General features: G+C 36.8%; 1 protein-coding gene across 1 annotated transcript in view; it reads left to right on the top strand.

Annotated features, from left to right (window-relative positions):
• Positions 1–22282, top strand: part of rdgC (retinal degeneration C) — an 857557-nt gene that overhangs the window by 261599 nt on the left and 573676 nt on the right. The window contains exon 2 of the mRNA XM_081751765.1: positions 5989–6116. Coding sequence (XP_081607891.1) covers positions 5989–6116 — 128 coding nt within the window. The remainder of the gene's footprint in view (positions 1–5988; positions 6117–22282) is intronic.

Here is a 22282-nt window from a genome sequence, read left to right as displayed (position 1 = left end):
TCTGTAATGTAGTAGAATCACTATTCTCTCTACATACAGTCTCTAACTAGAGGGGACTCTTTCCAAACTGCACTATTCACTACCAGTGCAGCGGGCTGGCTGGCCAAGATCCTACATTCAGGAATCCTCAAATTGCACAGCAGCGAAGATAGGGGAGGCAGCCTTTTTATACGTTTTGACCTGCTAAAAAAAATAGCAACAAAAATTCTTTAGAAAGTTTTTTTTTTAGCGCCAACTTCTAGAATGGAAAATTCCCAGTAAGGGAGACTGAAATACAATGGATTTAGCAGCTAGCCTCCTCGACAGGCTTCTAAGAGAAAAAAATAGCATGGAAAAAAGCAACGATAGAACTAGCTAAACTGTAAATAATAATATGGTTAATTCTTAAATAATAGGGGATGATGCTCTAATATATATATACATAAATATACAACATAAATTGATTAAATATTTCCTTACACTAATAATAATAAAATAAATGAATAGATATATACCAATAAATTAATATACTCCAGGCCTGGATTTCTAACATAAATAAACACAATTATTAAATAGAGCAATATTTAAATTATATCAGTTATATTTGAATATAATATCAACAAGGTCGCAAGGCGTACCTTGCAATATTCATCGTGCAACCTATCAAAATAGGTTTTTTGTAAGAATTCCATTCCCGGGCAATGAGAACCTGTTTAGAACAGGTAAAATAAGCAGATTTCTAGAGAGGTGTCTATGCGGAAAAGTTATCCAAGCAATATAAGTCGAGAGCAATTTGAAAAAAAAAATCAGGCCAATTTTGGAGAGTAATAAGCAGAAAACAAAACCAACGAAAATTGATTTGTACGACATATTTTGTGGAGTGTTGAATGTCTTAAAAAGTGGTTGTCAGTGGAGGATATTACCAGACAATGGCGTAACTATAATGAAGCAAGAGGAGCAGTTGCTCCAGGGCGCACAGTAAAAGGGCGAAAAATTACGGAAAATTGTTCCTTACGCAAAGAACGTTTGAAAATATTTCAAAAGGTCCGTTATGACTACTACCAGCTAATTGACAACAGCCAAGACCGAGGGCGGACCCAGGAATTTTTGAGGGGTCTGAAAAATAAACTTGAGAAATTTTTCGATATTTGGTTCTCTAACTAAAAATGTGGACTGCATTGCTTTCTTTTCTCAAGGCGGCATTGATGGAAGCCATGTTGTTCATATACAGGGTTTTCATAAAGTCTGGACGGATTTAATTTGCTTATAATTTTCATAAAAATGCTCATAATGAAATCAAATAAAGTGCAAACGGTAGCGGAAGGATTAAATTTTTACCTGTAATCTGCACCAGCTCAGTTCATTCACCGCCACACCTCCAACTGGGCGCCATTTACGTCCACACATTCGCGTAGGCGGCGCTGGAATCCACTCAGCGTTCCGCCGTGTTTGATCCGAAATGCCAGCCACAGACGCCCTGATTTTGTTCTTTAAGTTCTCCAAATCACTTGGCTTCTTTGCATAAACTTCCGTTTTCACATGACCCCAAAGCCAGAAGTCGCAGGCTTTGAACAATGAAAACAACAATGGATAGAATTTGGTAAGAAACTGACTCTTGCCCTCTCTCTCCCTCTCTCAACGTGTTCAGAGTTGCCGCTTATCTAAAAGTGTTGCCAACTAAAAATTTAATCCTTTCGCTACCGTTTGCACTTTATTTGATTTCATTATAACCATTTTTATGAAAATTATAAGCAAATTAAATCCGTCCAGACTTTATGAAAACCCTGTATATAACGCAGCAGCTAAAATGCGTGGAGCAAGGGCTGGGTATGAGTAAATCGATGATCGATCGATCAAGGGTGCAATAAAACTAGTTGCGCCACTATTACCAGTGGATTTTCCAAGATGGGAGAGCATATTTTACTATTGTCGAGTGTTATGTAAAAAGAATATAGCTTACCTAAGTAAGGTTTCCCCGAATGCTGAAGGACAAAATCAATGGCAGAATTGATTAGATTTTGAAGAGATTAATACACCTATGAAATATGTTAATGCTAGTTTAATAGAACTCGTTCGATTTTAACCAAAATTAGCACGTTCCTGCAGTTTGACGAGATTAGTGCACATACGAAATATTATGGTGTGGAGACGTTTGATTCCCAAATTACGATCCAGTTAGTAACGTAAATGATATAAAAATAAATTAAAATATTAAGAAAAATAATTTTTAAAAACATGCTTTCCCTTAAAAAAAAATAAAATAATGGAAAAATAATTTTTAAGAAAATTACAATAAAAATCTGTTTATGCCTGACCAAAGGGAAAAGCATGAAGAGCACTCTCATGTAACATAAATTGATTGTATGTGTGAGCGGTTTCCATGCTGTTCTATATAGTTATGCTCATGCATGAATAGAATTTATCAACATGGCTGAAAACATATGTTTTTAGTTGTTAGTAAATTTGTATTCTGTTTTTACTTTTTAGTGTGATTTGTTTTATTTTTTAAGAAAGCATGTACATACCAACTTCAGAGCATTTCTGGTTGGATAATGGAAATGAATCTGTAGTTAGTAGTGATTAATGTTAATAATAATAAATCTCTCACTATATATATATATATATATATATATATATATATATATATATATATATATATATATATGCATTCTAGCATAACTTTGGAACGCCTGAAGCAATTCCAACTAAATTTTGTATACACATATTATTTACAATCTAGAAAGGAGAGGGAGGGGTTAACTTGAAAAATGGTGGAGAATGACCGATATTAGTGTGAAATCACTAGTTTTGCTGGTCGCTAAATTAATTAGTGACAATCCTGATAAGTTCAAGTTGAGCCCCAGAGAGGATAAGATCTCCCTGGGATAGGGGGATATGTAAAAAAAAATCCAAAATGATCGATGTTAGCGCAAATAATTAGTTTTCGAGGTAGCTGAGATGAATAATTACATTTACGATACCGTTAAAGTCCAAATTCAGCATGTAACGTACCCACTACCTAACTACGTAGACTTCAGTATCGTCACTGGGAGAGTATAAAAGCTCCCTCCATTTTATAAATATAATAAAGGCAGGTATATTGGGATGGTACTGCATTAAAATCCGAAATTACCTTTTTGTAATAGGATCGAACCCAGTTCCTCAATAATACGTTGCTCAGCTATATCATATCTCGGGAAATATTCCAATCTAAAATACAGGTTTAGCAAAGGTTGTATGAGAAAAAACTATATCGTTGTAATGAAATAATAGTTTATAAACAAAATTAAATATGTCGAAAATATCAAGGGAAAACAAGTAAATATCTGATTAATTGAATTAGATCTTACAAATTGCCTAAAGAGCTTTAGGTTAGGTTACAGTCATTAATTAAATAAAGCAAGTGGTCCAAATAGATGAGATATACTACAAACTAATACATACAACAAGCTATTCGTCAACAAGGACTCCTACAGGTTCCACTTCCAACGACGGGCTATAAAAGAGAATATATACACCTAGAAAATATCAGTCACCAAGTGATTACATCCTACATATTTCTCCAAGCTGCTCTGAGCGGAAAAGACTCCTCTAACCTCACCTCTGCGCTACTTCGGCTAAGAGGGTTCCTTACCCATCTTCGCACTGCACTGGGTAGGATTTAATATCCCACCTCTGCGCTAATTCGGGCAAGAGATTCCTTCACACCCAGCTGGATTCGACAAGGTTATTCCTAACCAACAACCCTAGAAACCTCAGGTGTTAGTATGGTCAGCAGCCCCAAATTACGGAGAAAACGATTATGATAAAGGTAACCAAGAAAGTTGTGTCGCTCTTTCACCCACTACCTTCGAACATTGCTATGTCACCTAAGACGTACGTGGAAGATCAAAAATAGCCCCATCGACGACCTTCTGCCAACGTTCTGGAAGACCATGGATTCCATCGCGGTAGAACTTGGTGGGTCGTGAAGCGAAGAAGGTATCATGTTCATTTGCACTTCTACTAGAGATTTGAACTGCCGTCCTCGAAGGTGATTGTCCAAGGAATGGAACAGGTGATAATCGGATGGTTGAGTTGAGTTCGTTTTGAGTTTAACGTCTTTTTCAGCACCGAGGCTATACGAGACAGGACCTACTGATTAACGTGGAATCCGAACCGCATGAGCTCCCGCCGGGAATCGAACCCGGATCTCCCACGCCAAACGCGCGTATGCTAACCGCTCAGCCACGAAGGAGCCCGATAATCGGATGGTGTAATGTTCAGGGAGTATGGCGGGTGCAATAGTGTTTCGTATTCAAGGCGTAGAATGATGTCTCGGGTCATCCTAACCACGTGGGGTTTAGTGTTGTCCTGTAACAGGAGGACATATTTACGATTCAGAAGCGCTGTCTCCAGAGTCTTAAATTTACCTTGAACACAGATCAACTGCTGACACTACACATGTCCATTGATGCTCTGACCACTGGTAACAGTTCCTGATGCACGATGCCGTAAGAAGTCCACCAAACACAGAAGGACCTTCTTCTGGTGCAGTGCTGGTTTCGGTTGTTTTGGAACCAGTTCATGGGCTGCTAACTAATGATGACGGCACCGTGGAACTTCGTACAGGATTCACTTCTCATCACATGTCAGCACCTTGTCCAGAAATGGTTCCTTCCTCAGACGAGATAGCAAAGAAACACAGGTGTCTTCTCGCATTGCCTTTTGGCCCGGACTCAAATCATGTGCGACCCCTTGACCCAACTTATAGTGATTCCCAAGTTTGATGAGGTGAACACTTTCTCCACTCACACTGAATTGTAGTCCCAGTTCCTCACATGTCCGGCTATAGTTCGCCTCAATTGCTGCATGAAGATCTTCATTTTGTACATGTGTTGGTTTTCCGACACGTGGTGCGTCTTCGAGTGTTTCGTCATCTTCCTTAAACTTGTTAAACCGCAGCTGCACTGTCCGCGTAGTCACGACACCTTCACAAAGACCTGGCACATTTTTTGCCCTGCTGCAGCGGCGTTTGACTCCAGTTTGAAGTCGTACAGCATACAGTCCCTTATAACGCTCTGTGGAAGCCCCATGTTCACTCTGTCTTTACACAAGTTCACGGTGTAACTGAACTGCCATAACCAGGTAGTATGTTGGATGTACCCACACCAATAACTGACCTTAGTCTTATCTCCATTCGCATTCAACTCACGGTCTGAGGGTCAATTGAACACAGAATTCCACAAGGAAGCGACAGAACTTTCTTGGTTACCTTTGTACTAGAGACATTGCTCATTTGTAATCCAGTGTATAAAATGTATCAAAACTTTTAAAATAAAAGGTGAGGGAAATCATGTGTAACTTTTCTTGGCCATAAATTATAATACATAAAAGTAACAATGGATATAGTATTGTCATCCGACTTATGTCGGTGTACAAAATTTCGTCACTATACGACGTCAGGAGGTAAGGTAAATTAATGTTCCAAGATTTAAGAAGAAATTTGAACGAAAACACGTTTGAATCATTATGAGTTACAACGACTCACATTTCTCTTCATGGGCACGTAAATAAATTCGTGTGGCATCTATGCGCCTGATCCTGAGTTCGATTTCCAGTGAGGGGTACTTCACTCGTGTATAAATCTGAATAGTGGCTCGGATCCTACTTTACGCAGTAGAGATTGTCTCATATAATATAAGTGCTTAAATTGCTGTAAAACATGTAAAGGTTGCATGTTTCACTTATGATTTCTTTTTATTGCACAAGAGAGTATTATTCCGATTTTAACCAAAGCTACGTATTAAATAACACTAATAATAATAACCAAAACACTGAAGATACTTAGCTAGATATGACTACAGGTGAAAATATTATTTCTTTTACGAAGTTAAGCTATTCATTAAATAAATTCAAAGCAAAATGCAGATGAATTAATATATAAAAAGTAATGATTCTTTGAACGTGTCGTATGTATTTAAAGAGTAAGACCTCAATCTTACGAGATAATTTTTCTTTTCATTTTAGCTATAAAAGCGGCAGTTTTAATTCAGCAATGGTATCGTCGGTACCTGGCAAGAGTAGAAGTCAGGAGAATGTACACATGGACGATATTTCAGAGCATCGAATATGCAGGAGAACAGGACCAAATGAAAGTAAGTGGAGATCTTTTTAGTTTACTTCGTAAATTGTAAAGGTTTGAGTTCACATCCATTATTTTAACTGTTGTAATACATTACTTTATTTGTTAATAGTGTGCAGAGATGCCGCATATGACTATTTAACAAGCATACTTTCAAAACGAGAGTTATGTATCAACTGTGTTTACACCAGAAAAGGTAAGATTGTATTAATTCACACCCATATTGTACGTGAAAACTGATTTTCATACTCGCCTTTGGGAGACCCGGGTTCGATTCTCGGCGGGAGCTTATCTGGTTCGGATTCCACGTTAATCAGTAGGTCCACGTCTCATATAGCTTCGTTGCTGAACGGCACGCTAAACTAAAATCAACTCAACTCAATGATTTTCATACAATTGCTATACATACCAAAAGGAGTTATGAAATCTTTCATTATTCTTCGTAATAATAACTTACAACCCGGGACTGTGATTACGGCTGATGAAGATTCTGCTTCGTCTGCGTAGTTTAATAACATGAATTTCTATTGGAGGTATGGTGGACAAGTGGTGGACCGCTCTGATACTAAGGATTCTTGATTATTCAAATCTAGTGATAGTTAACATTGCATTTTGCCGTGGAGGCTTGTCATGGGTAATATTATATCTTGCGATGGATATTCTCGGGGTTCTCTCTTTCTTGTCATTGTCCTTATAGCACCACTTTTTTCATTGTTATTAAGTTACATTTTTCATTTGATTTTCTAACCTAAAAGAAACGAACAGCAAGAACTTTAAAGTATATTCATTCTATTTAATTAATGCTTTTTATGATTTTTGTTTGTACAAAATGAAAGTACTCCACAAAGTATGGAACGAATGCAAGCATTGAAAAAAGATACAAATTACCTCTACAGAAGGTCGTTTTAGGTTTATGGTCGTGAATTCGTCCGACAAGTTACTGAACATAGTTCGAAAGTAGTGTGTATTGACGTACAATGAAGCCAGCTGTTTGTGTGCGAGAGTGATGATATGGTTTAGAAAATTACGACTTTTTTTGGAAAAGTTACACTTGTGCCTTTTCGGACACTGATGACAAAATATTTCTGTGTCAAAATGAAAAGAATTAACTCTGTGTTGAATCGCTACAAAACAGCATCCGTTCTGTTGTTGGACCCTCCACTATTGAACATCAATAGATATCGAAAGCCTGGGCGTACCCCGAATGTGGTGCAAAAAGTGAGCTCCTTGCAACAAGTAAGAAATCACATTTTCACAAAACAATAGCAACACAACATTCTGTCGCCATGATAAAGTGCATAGTAGTGGAAGATTCACATCTGTTCACCATGAGGAGTGAGAATCAGTCAAAAGCTGTACAAATGCTATCTTGCAGTGGATAAGAGGACGTTGTTGGACTGTAGACGAGACGTGAATGTATTTGTCGAAGTGTGAAAAAAGAGGACCTTAGATTTCAGAGGTCGTTCTGACTGGATATATGACTGTATCCATGCGCAATATGGTTGTTGGTGGTTACGGCAAACTTAGCCATTCCATGCTGAGTGGACAAAAATGTTAACGTAAAGTCAATGGAATATACGAACTCCTGGAATAACTTTAGAACGAATACCATTATTCGTCTGATCCGTAGTAATTACTGCCGTGCTACTTCCGCTATCTCTTTCTGCTTATCAGACGAATATTTTGGAGCCAATGTACTGCCATGATATTACACCCGTATATGACAGTGACACATTTTGTGTTATGATTCACCAGGACAAGGCGTTCAGTAATACGGAAAAGTCAACTGTAACGTACATACAACGGAAGATACTTGAAACGGGGAAATCGTACAATCCCTTAAACACATTACAGCATTAGCTTTTTCCCTATCGTATCCTTTCGTATAAGAAATAGATGACACCAAAAGGGTGAGGTAAGTGTGACATGTTCATTCTGAGAGACAGAGATAATTTCCTTCTAATCTCTTTATTCTTACCTTCAGATATCTATATCACTTTCATTGTTATCATACCCAGGTCTGTGAGAACCACACTTAAATTTTCCTAGACATTTACGTACATCTTTAGTTATCGTAGTCAATGAGATTTTTCACACTCCGTCAATGAGATTCCACTAATTTAACCATTTGGAAAGTGCATTTCACCTTCAGCCATAAATTCAAGATTTAAAAAACGCTTAATTTTAAAATGACTAACGTGGTAAAGTGTTCAACTCTAGTGCATGGGGTACTTGGTTCGATTCCAGCTAGCGCCAAGTGAACTTTGGGGTGGACAAACACCGTGTGCGTCGGTTTTCTCGGGTTCTTCCGTTTCCTCTCACTTTCTTCATTCCGTTATTTCATTAATTTCTCATCATCGCCGTCTCCTGTAGCTAGCCGGAATGCTCGTGGGACGTAATATTTGAAGATTCCATTTCATTTCATTTCTTAAAATGACTAGGATCCCGCTGTATTGCTTGGTGTAAATCACGAATATCTTTAGAAATGTGTTTCCTATTGCCGAACTGATAGCTCTTTTAGACAAATAAACGGATTGATTAGAGTTCAGGTCGATGTAAAATCGGGAATCATAAGGGTTGTTTTGTTTAAAACAAAATGTTTGAAACAAATGATTAAAACTTACATTAAACAATTTATTTTGTTTAAAACAAATTTTGTGTACGTTTTAAACATTTTGTTTTAAACACGTGTATTTTTAAAACTTGTTTTAAACATATATTTATTTTTATTATAGTTTTTGTAAAAAGAAAAACATCTCATAAAAAAAATTGTCAAAAAGTGCTCCCCGTTCAGAAGGCTATTTTCTTTCCGTGTGAATGTTTTGATTTCTTGTGGCTACAGCAGGTCAATGTGGTGATCTACAATTTATTTTGTCTCTTTCTTTCCCCTTACTTTTAACGTATATTGTATTGTTTAAATTCTTCTAAGTTAACTTACGAGTAAGTGTTATAGTCGAAGGTTGGACTACTTGTAAAACTGATATTAAAAAATAAATAAAATAATTATCATGGAAACAAGTTTTTCTGTTGTATTCAGAAAACAAAGAAAGGGTGTTTTGCTAAATTGCGGTTCTGAAATTAAAATATCGCAGGCATTCGTTGACACAGTACTTGTTGGTTTTCAATCTCCGTACAACTTGGAATCGTTTAACATGAGTTTTACGAGAAGAAATAAGTACATCATTTGAAGCAAATTTTTTAAAGTAACTCAAACTCCATCAGGTAAGAAAACGACCATACGAGCTCGTTGCAAAATGTGTAAGAAAGAAATGGTTATTTTAGTTCAAAGAATGAAGAATCATTATGAAAAATGCAATTCTGTAAAAAGAACTGGAAACCCAAACAAATTGTAAATGTTGATTCGAAAATTGCTTCTGTTGATTCTAACTTCAGTGTTGTTGTTGAGATGCAACTGAAAACTTCAGGTAAGAATTAATTTTGTATCATCAGTTTCTTTTGCATTATATTGTGAAATTTTTTTCGGCACTCTTCCCCACCTCAGTTCTATTTTTTTTTTTTTTTTTTTTTTTTTTTTTAGAAACTTGACACTTTGGCATAAATTGTATGAAGGAACCAGGCGAGAAAGCGCAAGGTATGACAGTCGCCCGCCTAACTAATCAGTAAAGCGTGCTACTTATTGTAACATCAGTGCCGAACGTCAGTGTCTGCGACAATTTGATCTCAATTTGTTCGTCTGTCTGTATGTATGCACCACGCTACAGAGCGCTATTTTCGGTATTTTAACATTAAATTTTGAGGGTAGAGGCACTAGACGTCGGAATTTGCTGTACAGATTTTGACTGTGATCCGACGTAAAATTTCAAAATTAGTGGTTCAAATCCCACTTTTAACGACAAGCCCTGTCTCATATAGACTTGCTACTGATGCAAATTATAATCAGTCAAACTAAACAAACTAATTTTATGCGTTTCGAATAAACTTGGGTTGTAGAATAAATTTGGCTACAACTCAGATTTATAAAATATTTTTAGATATGGAACGTTCAGAGCACAAGGGATCCAAGTCTATTTTTTAAAAGGCTCACTTTTGTTCAGCAAACGTATTATCTTCGTAGCTAAGAGTACGAAATAACTGAAACAAAAACCATTTGAAAAGGTGTGGACTAGAGTTTCATACGACAACTGCTAGACAAGGGCCTTGATGAAATGGGGAGGAGGTCTAATTTCCCCCTCCTTGCTCATAAATTTAAGATATTTATATTGTTTACGCTGCAGCATGAGAATGATTGACAAGTCAAGCTCCAAATGTCATAGTCAAAGATGCATAATTTCGTTAAATAAGTGCAGGGTGTGTCCAAAAGAATACACCAACGGAAAACGTCATATTTTCACAACCACGAATCCGAGATGAAAGAAAGGAAAAACTATATGACAAGATGCAATCTAGAATTTTATATGATTGCCGCTAGAGAGGGGCGTTCGTTTAGAGGTCATCCAGCCTGCCCTGAATTTCAGATTTTGGGAGCACTAATGCAGATTTAGAGACCTTTTGATGAGCGAAGTCCAATATAAAAAAATTGAAGTCGTTACGGATTTTGATAAGTTATAATCCATTTCCATTGGTGTTAAGAAGCTAAAGGCCTATATTACTCTCTTGTATATTGTTTGGCCCAAGGATTCAAAAGGTGGCTCTACTTTTGAGTTTCGGGCCTGCTTAAAAGTCTGGAAATTGGGCCTAAGCAACTTTCCAGTTTTAATACAATTTGTATATTCTCTGTATTTATTCGGTGTACCTCAAGCTCGTTTAGTTGGAGGACTTTACTTATCAAAAGATTTCTAAAACTGCCTTGCTGCCCCCAAAATCTGAAATTCAGGGGGGATGGGGCGGTTGTCCTCCAGTCCCACTGACGCCCCTGTCTAACGGCTGTCGTATGAAGCTATCCCACGCCTTTTCTCATAGTTTTAATTACATTTGTTTCGGACTCTTGACTGCGAAGATATAACGTTTTGAAATAGAATTCATTTGCCGAGCAAAGCTGAAATTGGATTTGGTTCCATTGTGCCCTCAACGCCTTAAATATTATCTTTCTTCAATAAATTATTGACTCAAAAAACAGTCAATTACATAGACTTGCAGAAAATATTCTAAAGTTAGCACAACATAAAATGTGCTTCAACCATTACTTTTCGAAAATGTATTATTTTAAAATAATTTTATTAGCATCAGTGTTCTGAAATAGTAATCACATTCTGCAACAACAATCTTACCCGCCTCCACGAAACGCGAGCTTAACCACTAAAGGCATAACTAAAAAACTTTCAGATCACGTAACTACGAAATGACTTGCTTTAGGGCTAAAATATCCGCACAACCGTATCTCTGGTAAAATTCTAGCCTTAAAACATGTAACATGACTCCTTCTGCATTTGAAATTTCGAATACCAAGCAAAGATGTCTTCCATGATGCTTGATAACACCATCTGATGTGTCAGACCACCCGTTCTCAACACACAAGCATGGTGGAGGACTTTTTGTTTTGTCATGCATTGTGTGAAATCTCTATAGTAGGTAGTTTTAAAATCTACCGGTACCTAAAAAGCTTGTTACAACCAAGAAAGTACTTACGAGAGTCACTGGCAAGAGGGTGTAATAAAAGGGGGTCGTGATATGAAATAAATTGATAATTACAGTAAAAGCTCCTTATTCGCGCTTCCTTCATTAGCGTTTTCACTTTTTGCGGATTAAAAAAAATGCGACCCAATTCCTATATTCGCGGCTAAAGATTTCTTTATTCGCGGATCTAATCAGTACGTACATACATAATAATAAAAAGGATTCCAATAGGTATCCAACCTAATATCCTTTGTAAACGCCGTCAAATGGACTAATAAAATGTAAAATAGACCTTATTACAACTTTGCCTAAAGTATGTTGTTAAATGATATCGCCGCTGTATTGGTTCGGACTTTGACATAAGCCGCCTTCGCCGCGATCGGTGTTTTTCAGAATGTAAACAAACAGAATGAAAGCAACCTTATTACTCAATGAATAAAGTATTTTTTAAATGACGCCACATTATTAGACGTTCCGTCCTTTGGTAAAAGCCAATTTGCGTGTTTTATTGTTTCGTCTTTCCATTCGTTACAAAATTTGTGATCGAGTAACGCGTCTCTACCGCTGTCTTCCTAATTTATACAGTAATGTCAACTAAAGAAAATGAGAAACGAGTTTCGACACGAAAAAATCTGTGATACCGCTTAAAGTGAAAATAGAAATGCTTGATCGTTTACGCCTTGGAGAGTCGTTTGCATACATATCACGCTCATTCAATGTCAACGAATCAACTGTACGATCCATAAAAAAAATCCGAAGATAAAATATGGTCGTCTGGAGCTTCAACTTCACTGTCAGCGAAAATTGTTCGTGATCCAGCAATAGAAAAAATGGAAGTGGCGTTGTCATTATGGATCGAAGACCGCAACCAAAAAAGGGTGCCCCTGAGTGGTCCAATGGTCCGGGAGAAGGCAAAGCGTCTTTACGCTCATTTTAAAGAACCTGATGGTAGTTGTAATGGTGAATGTACAGATGGAGGATTTCAAGCATTGGAAGGTTGGTTCAATAAATGTAAGGTGAGACAACCATTGCATAACATTAAAATCGTTGGAGAAGCTGCATCTGCAGACACTGCTGCAGCAGAACGATATCCAGAAGAATTTTTAAACTTAGTAGCTGATGAAGGATACAAACCTGAGTAAGTATTTAATGCAGACGAAACTGCACTGTTTTGGAGGAGAATGCCAAACTAAACATTCATTTCTAAAAGCGAAAAGTCTGCTCCTGGATTTAAGGCAGCAAAGGATAAAGTTACACTGCTGCTATGTTCTAATGCATCTGGAGATAGTGTCATTAAACCACTGATGCTTTACAGATCGTTAAATCCTCGGGATTTGAAAAATCAAAACAAGGGCGACCTGCCAGTGTTTTGGCGTGCTAATAAGAAAGCGTGTGTTACAAGCGCTATTTTTTGTGACTGATTCCGGAATTGTTTTGTTTCTGAAGTTAAAACTTATTTAAGAAAAAACAGAATTTAGACTTTAAAGCAGTTCTAGTTTTGGACAATGCACCAGGTCATCCTCGCGAACTTGAAACTATGCATCCAAATATAAAAGTGACATTTTTACCTCCCAATACAACGGCTTTGCTTCAACCTATGGACCAAGGAATAATCCAGGCCTTTAAGCTCTATTACATTAGACGAACCTTCAAAATCGTATTGGATAATATGGAATGTAATCCTGATATGAATGTTATGGAATGCTGGAAGAAATTTGACATAGCAAAATGTATCGTAAACATAAAAGAATCATTGGAAGAACTGAAGCCACACACATTGAAGTCATGCTGGAAAAAACTGTGGCCTGCCCTGACTGCGGAAAATGACGAAGTATGTGTGCAAATTCAAACTTTGACTGCAAACATACCCGAAATTGCGAATGGAATAGGACGAGATGGGTTCGAACAGATATAATCAAGTGACATTCAGGAATTGCTTGAATCGCAAGATGAAGATTTGACTGAACCCGACTTGGAGGAAATGTTAAATTCACAGCCCATTGAAGAAGAGACTTCAACGAACACTGGAAACGTGACATTTAATTTGAAAAATCTTAGTGAAGGTTTAAGAATGGCAAATGAGCTTTGTGATTTCTTTATGAAAATTGATTCCTCTATGGAACGAAGTCTTATTTTTAAGAGGCAAATTGCTAATGCCACTGCTGAATATCAGTCTGAATTGAAGGAGCTTTTAAAAACTGCCAAGCAAGAAAAAATTACAAAATTCTTCAAACCATTGCCTAAGCCTGAAGATAATAATTAATCAATATGCTCAAAAACTTCAATTACAGTAAACTGATTTTTTAAATATATGTATTTGTTTTTTTTTATTTTGTCACCTAGCAACGTATCCCCTATAATCCCATATAAATTACCATTCCTTATTCACGGTTTCTGTATTCGCGGCCTATTTATGGAACATATACCCCGCGAATAAAGAGCTTTTACTGTACTAATCTATACTGAAATATTCTGTGCCCAACACAGTGTGGTCTTAACCAAAATAAAATAAATGAAAAGATCTGTTGCAAGAGCAAAAAAAGTCTTAATAAATACGTTATTACACGATTTTGAAATGTTTAAAATCAAGTTTTAAACTGTTCAAAATGTTTAAAACATATTTTCTTGTGTGTTTTAAAACATGTTTAAAACACATTTGCATTATTGTCAATGTCCATCGAAGTATTAATTTTGACTAAACTCTTTCTATATGCCAGAGGTCGAGTTAATCAAGAGAGTATCAGATATGCTTCTTATCAGGGTTGGAAAAATATATATATATATATTTTTAAAAAGAACAAAAGGTGTTTAAAACATGAAAAAAGTGTTCAAAGTATTTCAGGTTAGGGAGTAATTCTATTTGAACCAAACAATCCCAAAATATTATTTATTAGTATTCATTTTTTGTATATTCCAAATCAGAAGACACGGTGTTCTCTGTTTATTGACTCATAGTAACGACATATTTAAATTAAGCTCTATTTTTAGTTATTATTGATCAAAATCTATAAGAAATGCTTCGAGTTCACGTACAAAAATACACTCTATTACGTGTAAATTTGCATACTTAATGTATGTTTTTTTTGTCGTAGTTTGCGATCATTTTGATTAAAAATAATTTCAGCATACCATGTGAACAGAATATATGAACGATTCCAAAATGGTTATCAACGCTAAGTTACACCTACACCAGGATAAAAATAAACCAGAATAAGAAAAACAAAAACAATAAAAGAGCTAAACGAAAGGAGTAATTAGTTTGAACTTGGAGTCTTCTGTATTGACTTAAAACATTTTGAAAAAAAAGGAAAGAAAGAAAGAATGTAAAAGGGGAATTGTATATCGCTTAAACACTGCTTATAAAGAGTTTTACAACTCGTGTATGGATCTTGCGTGGTAATAACTTAGCTTCCTATGACTTCCGGTTTCGTGTGTTCATGCATACATACAAACTGTTGCTGTTCTAGTCACTCATACACAAGAACACAGCAGACGGCGAAATAAACAAATAAAATATGCAACAGCAAGAGCCATGTGAAAGGTGAAAGAGTGAAAAGATCTCATTTCTAGATGTCTGGACGCGCTTTATATTCAGCATTAAAGTTTACAATGCTTCACAAATATGTAGATTACGTAGCTTTACGAAATATGTTTTAGTATTTTGCATGCGTGTCAGCTCACTTAAAGTGATGGAAATATAATTGAATACTCATACATGTAAGGGGTCATGTTGGCTTAGTAGTAAAGCGCTCACCTCTGATGTGAGATGTCGCTGGTTCGACCCAAGCTAATGAGAGTTTGAGGTGGACAACATCGTGTCCGTGGGTTTTATCAAGGCCTTCTCTTTCTTCTCTCTTCTCATGCCACCATTGTTTTCATAATCACTCACTTCCATAAGTTATCCATCTTCTTTAGACTAAAGGGCATTGATATGGAAACATTAAAATAAAGACTTATTTTCATTTCACTTACTAAGTATCTGTGTTTCTAACTACAAATTGCCTAAATACGATAGATTTACTCCAGTATTACTAAATATATTCTTGTGGTGTCAACTAAATATCGGAAAGGTACCGGTACTCAAAAGCAGCGAGAGAAAGGAGGAAATATTGATATTGGATTGAACAATGCTTGCCAAATGAGATGAGATGAGATGTGTTTGTTTAGCACATGAAGCAAACTTGCAATATCTAATGAGAAGAAAACAGATATAGTGCGAATTATGGCTAAAACAGGGGTAAAAGTGAGGGGCAACGCAGGGTGACGCCGTCCTCCCACCTGAAAAAAGTATGTACGGCATCCCCCCGGTACCTAAAATATTACAATGGGCAAAGATAGGCAGAGGGAACGGCGTGCCGCTACCTACTGTCCCCCCACCATTTCAGATCCAATTTTACCCCTGGGCTAAAAGAAATGATGATTGTACCAGCGGCGTAGCATAAGGGAACGCCGATATACCCGGCATCCCCTGTTAATAAGAAAAAGTGCGTATTTCATTATATATAAATTGTTTGCTTGTAATTATCACAAATATTTCCACTGCAATCTTCTGAATGCGCTTTCTCGCCTTACTTTGACAAGCAGGACCTACTCATGCGCGTAACTCACATGCACATTCATTCATTCCTGTTGTTGTATGCTATGTTCCTTGGGCATCCAGGCCTACTACAAGCAATGGGGTTTTCGTCTGCTTTCTGTCGAATGCGCATGTTCAACTGCTTGCTTTCTTACTCCTCCTCATTCCTTGCAACTTATATTTTGCTTTAGATATAAGCTGGCATATTCTCAAGTATTTCCAACACTATCTATTCTATTTTGAACTAACCTATAGTTTCTGTACAGAACGTCTAACTGCAAGGAAATAGAACAAAACAGAAATGGCTAGTTCAATGCCTTTTTGAAGTATATCGGTTATATAAATAATAGTATAAATATAGTTTTGCTTTAGACGTAATTAAATGCATCGTAATTAAAGGCAAACCATTAACCTTCATCACAAATACATAGTATGCCCAGTGGCGTAGCTAGAAACGCTTGGAGGGAGTTCACACACACAAGCATAATTATAAGGCATTCTGTAGAATCACGGTCACCTATCTGGTAGGACAAGAGAGCCAGCACTCCCCGCTCCTCGCAAAGATTGCTTGGGTCCTTCAGTATGTGGATATCTGACAACGAAATAGACACACAGAAACAGGCCCCCTGAGTTATTTTAAGTGCTTTCTATTTGCATTTTCAAATGATATACACTCACGCCATATTCACGAACAAGCGTCTGAGTTTCGGACCCAAGATGACAAATTTCTAGGGGCGATATATATATATATATATATATATATATATATATATATATATATATATATATATATATATAGAGAGAGAGAGAGAGAGAGAGAGAGAGAGAGAGAGATTTAAAAAACGAAATGATTGAAGTTTGGTATGCGGAGAAAGAAGCTTCCCACGAGAAAGAAATAAAGGGAAATATACTGAAAACAAAGTTCATACAACAGTGGAGCCGAGTTTTCTCGTCACAAGGGTAGTGGCAAGAGGGAGCTGAGACAATTGCTTAGTGGCTTCTAGCATAATCCACGTATTTGCTTCTGTATGCCTCACTAGGCCACCAATTAGGGGGCCTGGCCCCCTAAATTTTTTATAATCCTATACTTCCCCTCGGAATCCTATATTTCCCATCGTATTGCTGATTTCAGCAATATTGTATCGCACAAGTGAGTAACTTTGGCATCCCCATTTCGGAATACCACGCTACGCTATTGGATTGTACCACAGTCATTTTGAAAGATGACCTTCTGTCTGCTCTCTTCGGCTTCTGTACTGATCTTCGCAGATACCATGATGGGAATTCCAGTAGCGTACGCAGGAATTTATTTCAAGGGGGTCCAAACTCAATATGAGGGTATTGTATATTAAAATTCCTAAAATTGCCCCTAAAAAGTATTCTAAATTTGCACAATTGTCGAAATTTCGGGGAAACCCCCAGGATCCATCCCCTGCGTATGTTCCTGGGGAATTCTACTGCAAAGTGCCCACAGGAGGATGTGATGATTCAGATTGTGCCGATGAGGATATTTGAGGTTGACATAATTTTGTAAAGAAAAATGTTGTAATCAAACTTTAAAATGGTAAATGTTGTGGTAAGAAAAATACATTTGAGAGTAAGAATTGTAAATTTGGGGAAAGCGGTAAATTTGATTGTTTCACCAAATCTGTGAAGAGGATAGGCAGGGCTTCGGGGGCTGTAGACTCGGGTCTCCAGGTTAACGGGGGCTTTCACTCTGATCAAAATCTCAACTGACTGTCTAAAAAGAATCATACAAGATAAAATCATCATCATAAGATAAAAATGACCAATGAAAGAAATTTCTTCTTTTTGTTACATTCACCATCTTAATAAATGAGCATAAATCAGTTTTAAAAAAGAAGATCTAATGAAGTACTTGAGAATCATGAATCATATTTTCTCGTTGAATAGAAGTTTTCTACAGTCTCATATAATGATAAAATATTAAGTTCCAATCCGGCAGAAAAATTAAGCCACTACGTTCCAGGATTTGAAAAACGGACTTCGCTAGGACGAAAGCTAGGAAAAAAAAGTTTTGATGTACTCATTTTTTTATTTGTTACATTTATATAATAGGATAAATTTATGAGGTTATGATAAATTTGGAAAGTTTCATTTGGTATAGTATCATGTAATGCATGGCATGGTTGATGTCGTAGAACTACGTGTACCTTTAATTTTTCTATTGTACTTTCTGAGAAATGTATTATTCAAAGTCATCAGAGGCCACAGAGCCCCTTGCCTCCAGCTGGGTTAATCAAGTCTTGGGGATAGGGACCTCTATTCTCCTGTCTGTTAGATGACACGTTGGCTCGCCTGATAACCTAAGAAGAACTTTCTTTAGATGTTGTGGAATCGAACCTCAGCATCATCGCTATATGGGTTGTCTAATAGTAGTCAGCTGGGACTTCAGTCTCTGAATCAATCTTTCCCCTAGCGATAGAGTGGAAACGAACCAAAGTTCTCTTTCATGAAAGATGTTCTCCATAGAATCATTGTTCAGCATTAAAGATTTCAATTGTTTTCGTGATTGTACATCGATGTGCTCCAAACAAAAGGCTTTGAAGGAGAATCGTAAGTTTCCTTTTCTATGTGTTGGCTGATATTTGATTCTGCTTTTTTAGGGGCCGCAATGGCTCAGTGGTAGAGTGCATGTGCATGAGAGTGCGAGTTCAAACCCTGAGCTTGCCAAGTGAACTTTGTGGTGTACGAACACCATGTGCATGGATTTCCTCGGATTCTCCCATTTCCTCCCACTTTCTTCATTCCACCATTTCATTTATTCCTCATCATCACCGTCTCCTTTAGCTTAGCTGGCATAAATGTGGGGCGTAAAACTGAAAGATTTCATTTTTGCTTTTGCTTTTCAATGATCTTGTTGTAAGCAATAGTAGGGAGCTGTAGTTTTTCCGTGAGTTGACGCAATGGCTAAGATTAGGGTTTCTTAATGGAGAGCAGGAATAAGGAAGAGCAAATACAAGAATGAAGAAAGATACAAGTGAGAAGATGGTAGTTTCTTGCCTTTATTTACAACAGCAATTACAATGACTCGGTGAACAAGTGCTTTTTTTAATACATGAAGATTCACTAAAACCAACATTTCTCTGTTATAACTGCAAAGTATTTGTACAAACTTAAAGGAATAAGCTATTTTTATTATTTCCTATGTATTCAGATCAATGATAGGTCCTGATCTACTTACCAAACCTAGATAGTGACATCACTCAGCCGGTAGAAAAAAGACAAGGTGTTCATTTTCTTTTCACTTACACAAGCCATTATTTTTCCTAAAATGCGTGATATGATCATTTAATTCCTGATATCCATCTGTGAAAAATATATGAAAAGGTAATATTAGGAAGGGTTGTAACTTGTAACACAGAAATTGCTCTACCTATATATATGCAATCAAGATTTTCGTCATGATATAAGTCCGCGCCATAAGTTTTACAATATTTCCTCAACTCAAAAAGTAGTCTCATGTGTACGCCGTGATCGGTCGTAAGTACAAGGTGAAACTGGCTCAAGAGGTAGTGTGGTAAGTAGCACTGAGGCTGTCTTCCATCAGTATTTTCAATTAGTGTTTATTGGCAGTGAGTATGAGTGCTCAACAACGTCTGAAACGTGAATTGATACTATATGAATTCGAACTCGGGCATAACGTTGCGGCAGCAAATCAAGACGTTTGTTATGAGAAACGGGGATGTACAATGAACCATAGCACAGCAACTCGTGGTTTCAGATATTTCGGGCAGGTTGAAACGATGTTGAAAAAAACGATGTTGATTCCGGGCAGAACAAATGGGGTCCATGCAGAAATATACAAAGCAAAAGACTTACTAGTGAAAGTGATGCTAAGAGTCTTAGTGGGTCTTTGTTGATTAGCAGACAATATAATCAACCACTGCAATGTCCCATGCCCTGGAAATTAAATCTGGTACAGTCTACTGTCAGACACAACCTCCGTGTGTGTTCACAGCCTCCTTTCGCGTTACATTGCTGAACGTAAGACAAATTGTGGCAAACTGGGCGAAAGACACTTGACGGAGTGAGTGTGGGTCGAAGTGAGAGACGGCTGTAATGTTGAATTATGTCTAGGCTTATCTCACACCTAATTGTATATTCGTGGAATTACGTACTGTAACACCCCTGAGATAGGGCATATCGAATTTTATCGCCAGTGCAGAGAAAGTTCCTCACGAATCGTCATTGTCACCGGTCACGGTTACGTGTAGGAGTTTGGAAATTCGTAATGTGCTCAAAAACGTTAAGGTGAATGCCTTATTTTCAGGAATCCATCATGCAGCCAATTTATCCTTCGTTTGTATGGAGCCAACAAGAATCAAGTACGGATTCACATGGGTCATCCATCCAGCTTTATTATTCATGGAGCAGAATAGGAGAAGCTGTGCTATTCCTATTGATTTTCTGCTTGTTAACGACCCTGACACCAGCCCAATGAGTTTCTGAGTATTTGAACTATTACAATAACGTCCACAACATCACCTTTACTTGCTATGGAAAATCTGCAGGGAGAAATAGGATGGAGTATGCTAGAACATTGTTTGTTACAGAGAAAATAGCGATGTCGTGCAATATCGACTTGGCATGTAGAATTTAATTGTATAAGATGCCACAAATATACCAACATTCAAAAACAACAAATTAGATAAATAACACAAAATTTTACAAGTTTGAAAATAGCAGCCACCATGTCTAATGAAGCCGACTCTGTTTTTTTTTTTAGATCTTTTTCTTCCTTGATGAATAAATCATTTGATCATTATGAAAATATTTGAATGATAGTTTTTGTGTCTGATCAAAACATAATTGCACTTATTACCAGCACTGTTCTCAGGAATATTGTATTCTATATATAAGTTTGTCTCATGTCATTCTTGTTTCTTTCGTGGGAAAAATAACTTTAAAGAATATAGAAAATATCAGGATCAAGAGCAACTGGGGAGCGTCCAGTTCAAATCTGTCGTAAAAGGTATTAATAAACAATCTATGGAACAACCACAGATTTCACATTAAAAAATTCACATAACATTCTCATATTTGGTTGTATTGAACTGATTTTTGAATCTTTTTACCTATTATCACATTGGCAAAGTGTGTAATATTAGTTTATAATTACTTGAATATTTACACTTAAAGGTTAAAACAAATGATGAAAAAAATGACTTTTATCAATTTTCAGCTAATATATTTCACATTTGACCTGTATGATCTTAAAAAGAAAACAAAGATTTCCCTTGCATTTTGTGCCAAAATTACGCTTCTTTATCCTCTAAGAAGTTAGGTCGGTATAAAGATTACCTTACAAATTCTGACAGGGACCATATTGATGACGCCATGTCGTCTAAACTCGCATTTTTTTCTACTTTTTGGTGAGCAATATCTCGCAAGTAGTAATAATTACGTATTCCGGCAAGTTTCGTTTTTTTTACGTGTAGATTGACTTCTAATTGGACTGTACTTATTGGTTTGCAATTACTAATTTAATAAGTTTTCGAAACCAATTAAGAAAAATAGCATAAAAATGAATCACGATGTTTAGGAAACTATGGAAACTAACGATTTTTGTTTTAAGATTATTGTAACTTATTCATAGAACACCGGAGATAATGACTTCCACGTACAATTACGATTCAAATTGATTTAGTTTTCTTTGTATGAAGGTTACGTTAATATATCACTGGATTATACGTTACTTGGAACTTAATTGGAAAATGATAGCAAACTTTTCTTGGTGAATAAGGAAGTCGAGTTGAAAATGAATAAGGGAAGTGATATTACAACTATGAGGGGTGGGTAAAATGTAAAGACAACACTGTTATAGTTTCAGCCTGGCTTTACGCACAGGTGAACACTCATTTAAGTTCCATCAATGCAGTCGTGTCCCATCCCTATCACCTTCTGCCACAGTTGTGGAAGGTATGAAGGCATAGAACATAAGCAGCGCGTCAATCTTTGTCGATGTGTTGCAGGAACCGCTATACGGCAAGCATGATAAATTCTCT

This window comes from Thermobia domestica, chromosome 3 (assembly GCF_964235325.1).
Source record: "Thermobia domestica chromosome 3, izTheDome1.hap1.1, whole genome shotgun sequence".
Classification (NCBI taxonomy): Eukaryota; Metazoa; Arthropoda; class Insecta; order Zygentoma; family Lepismatidae; genus Thermobia; species Thermobia domestica.
The sequence above is the reverse complement of the archived record's forward strand: the minus strand, read 5'-3'. Positions and strand labels throughout refer to the sequence as shown.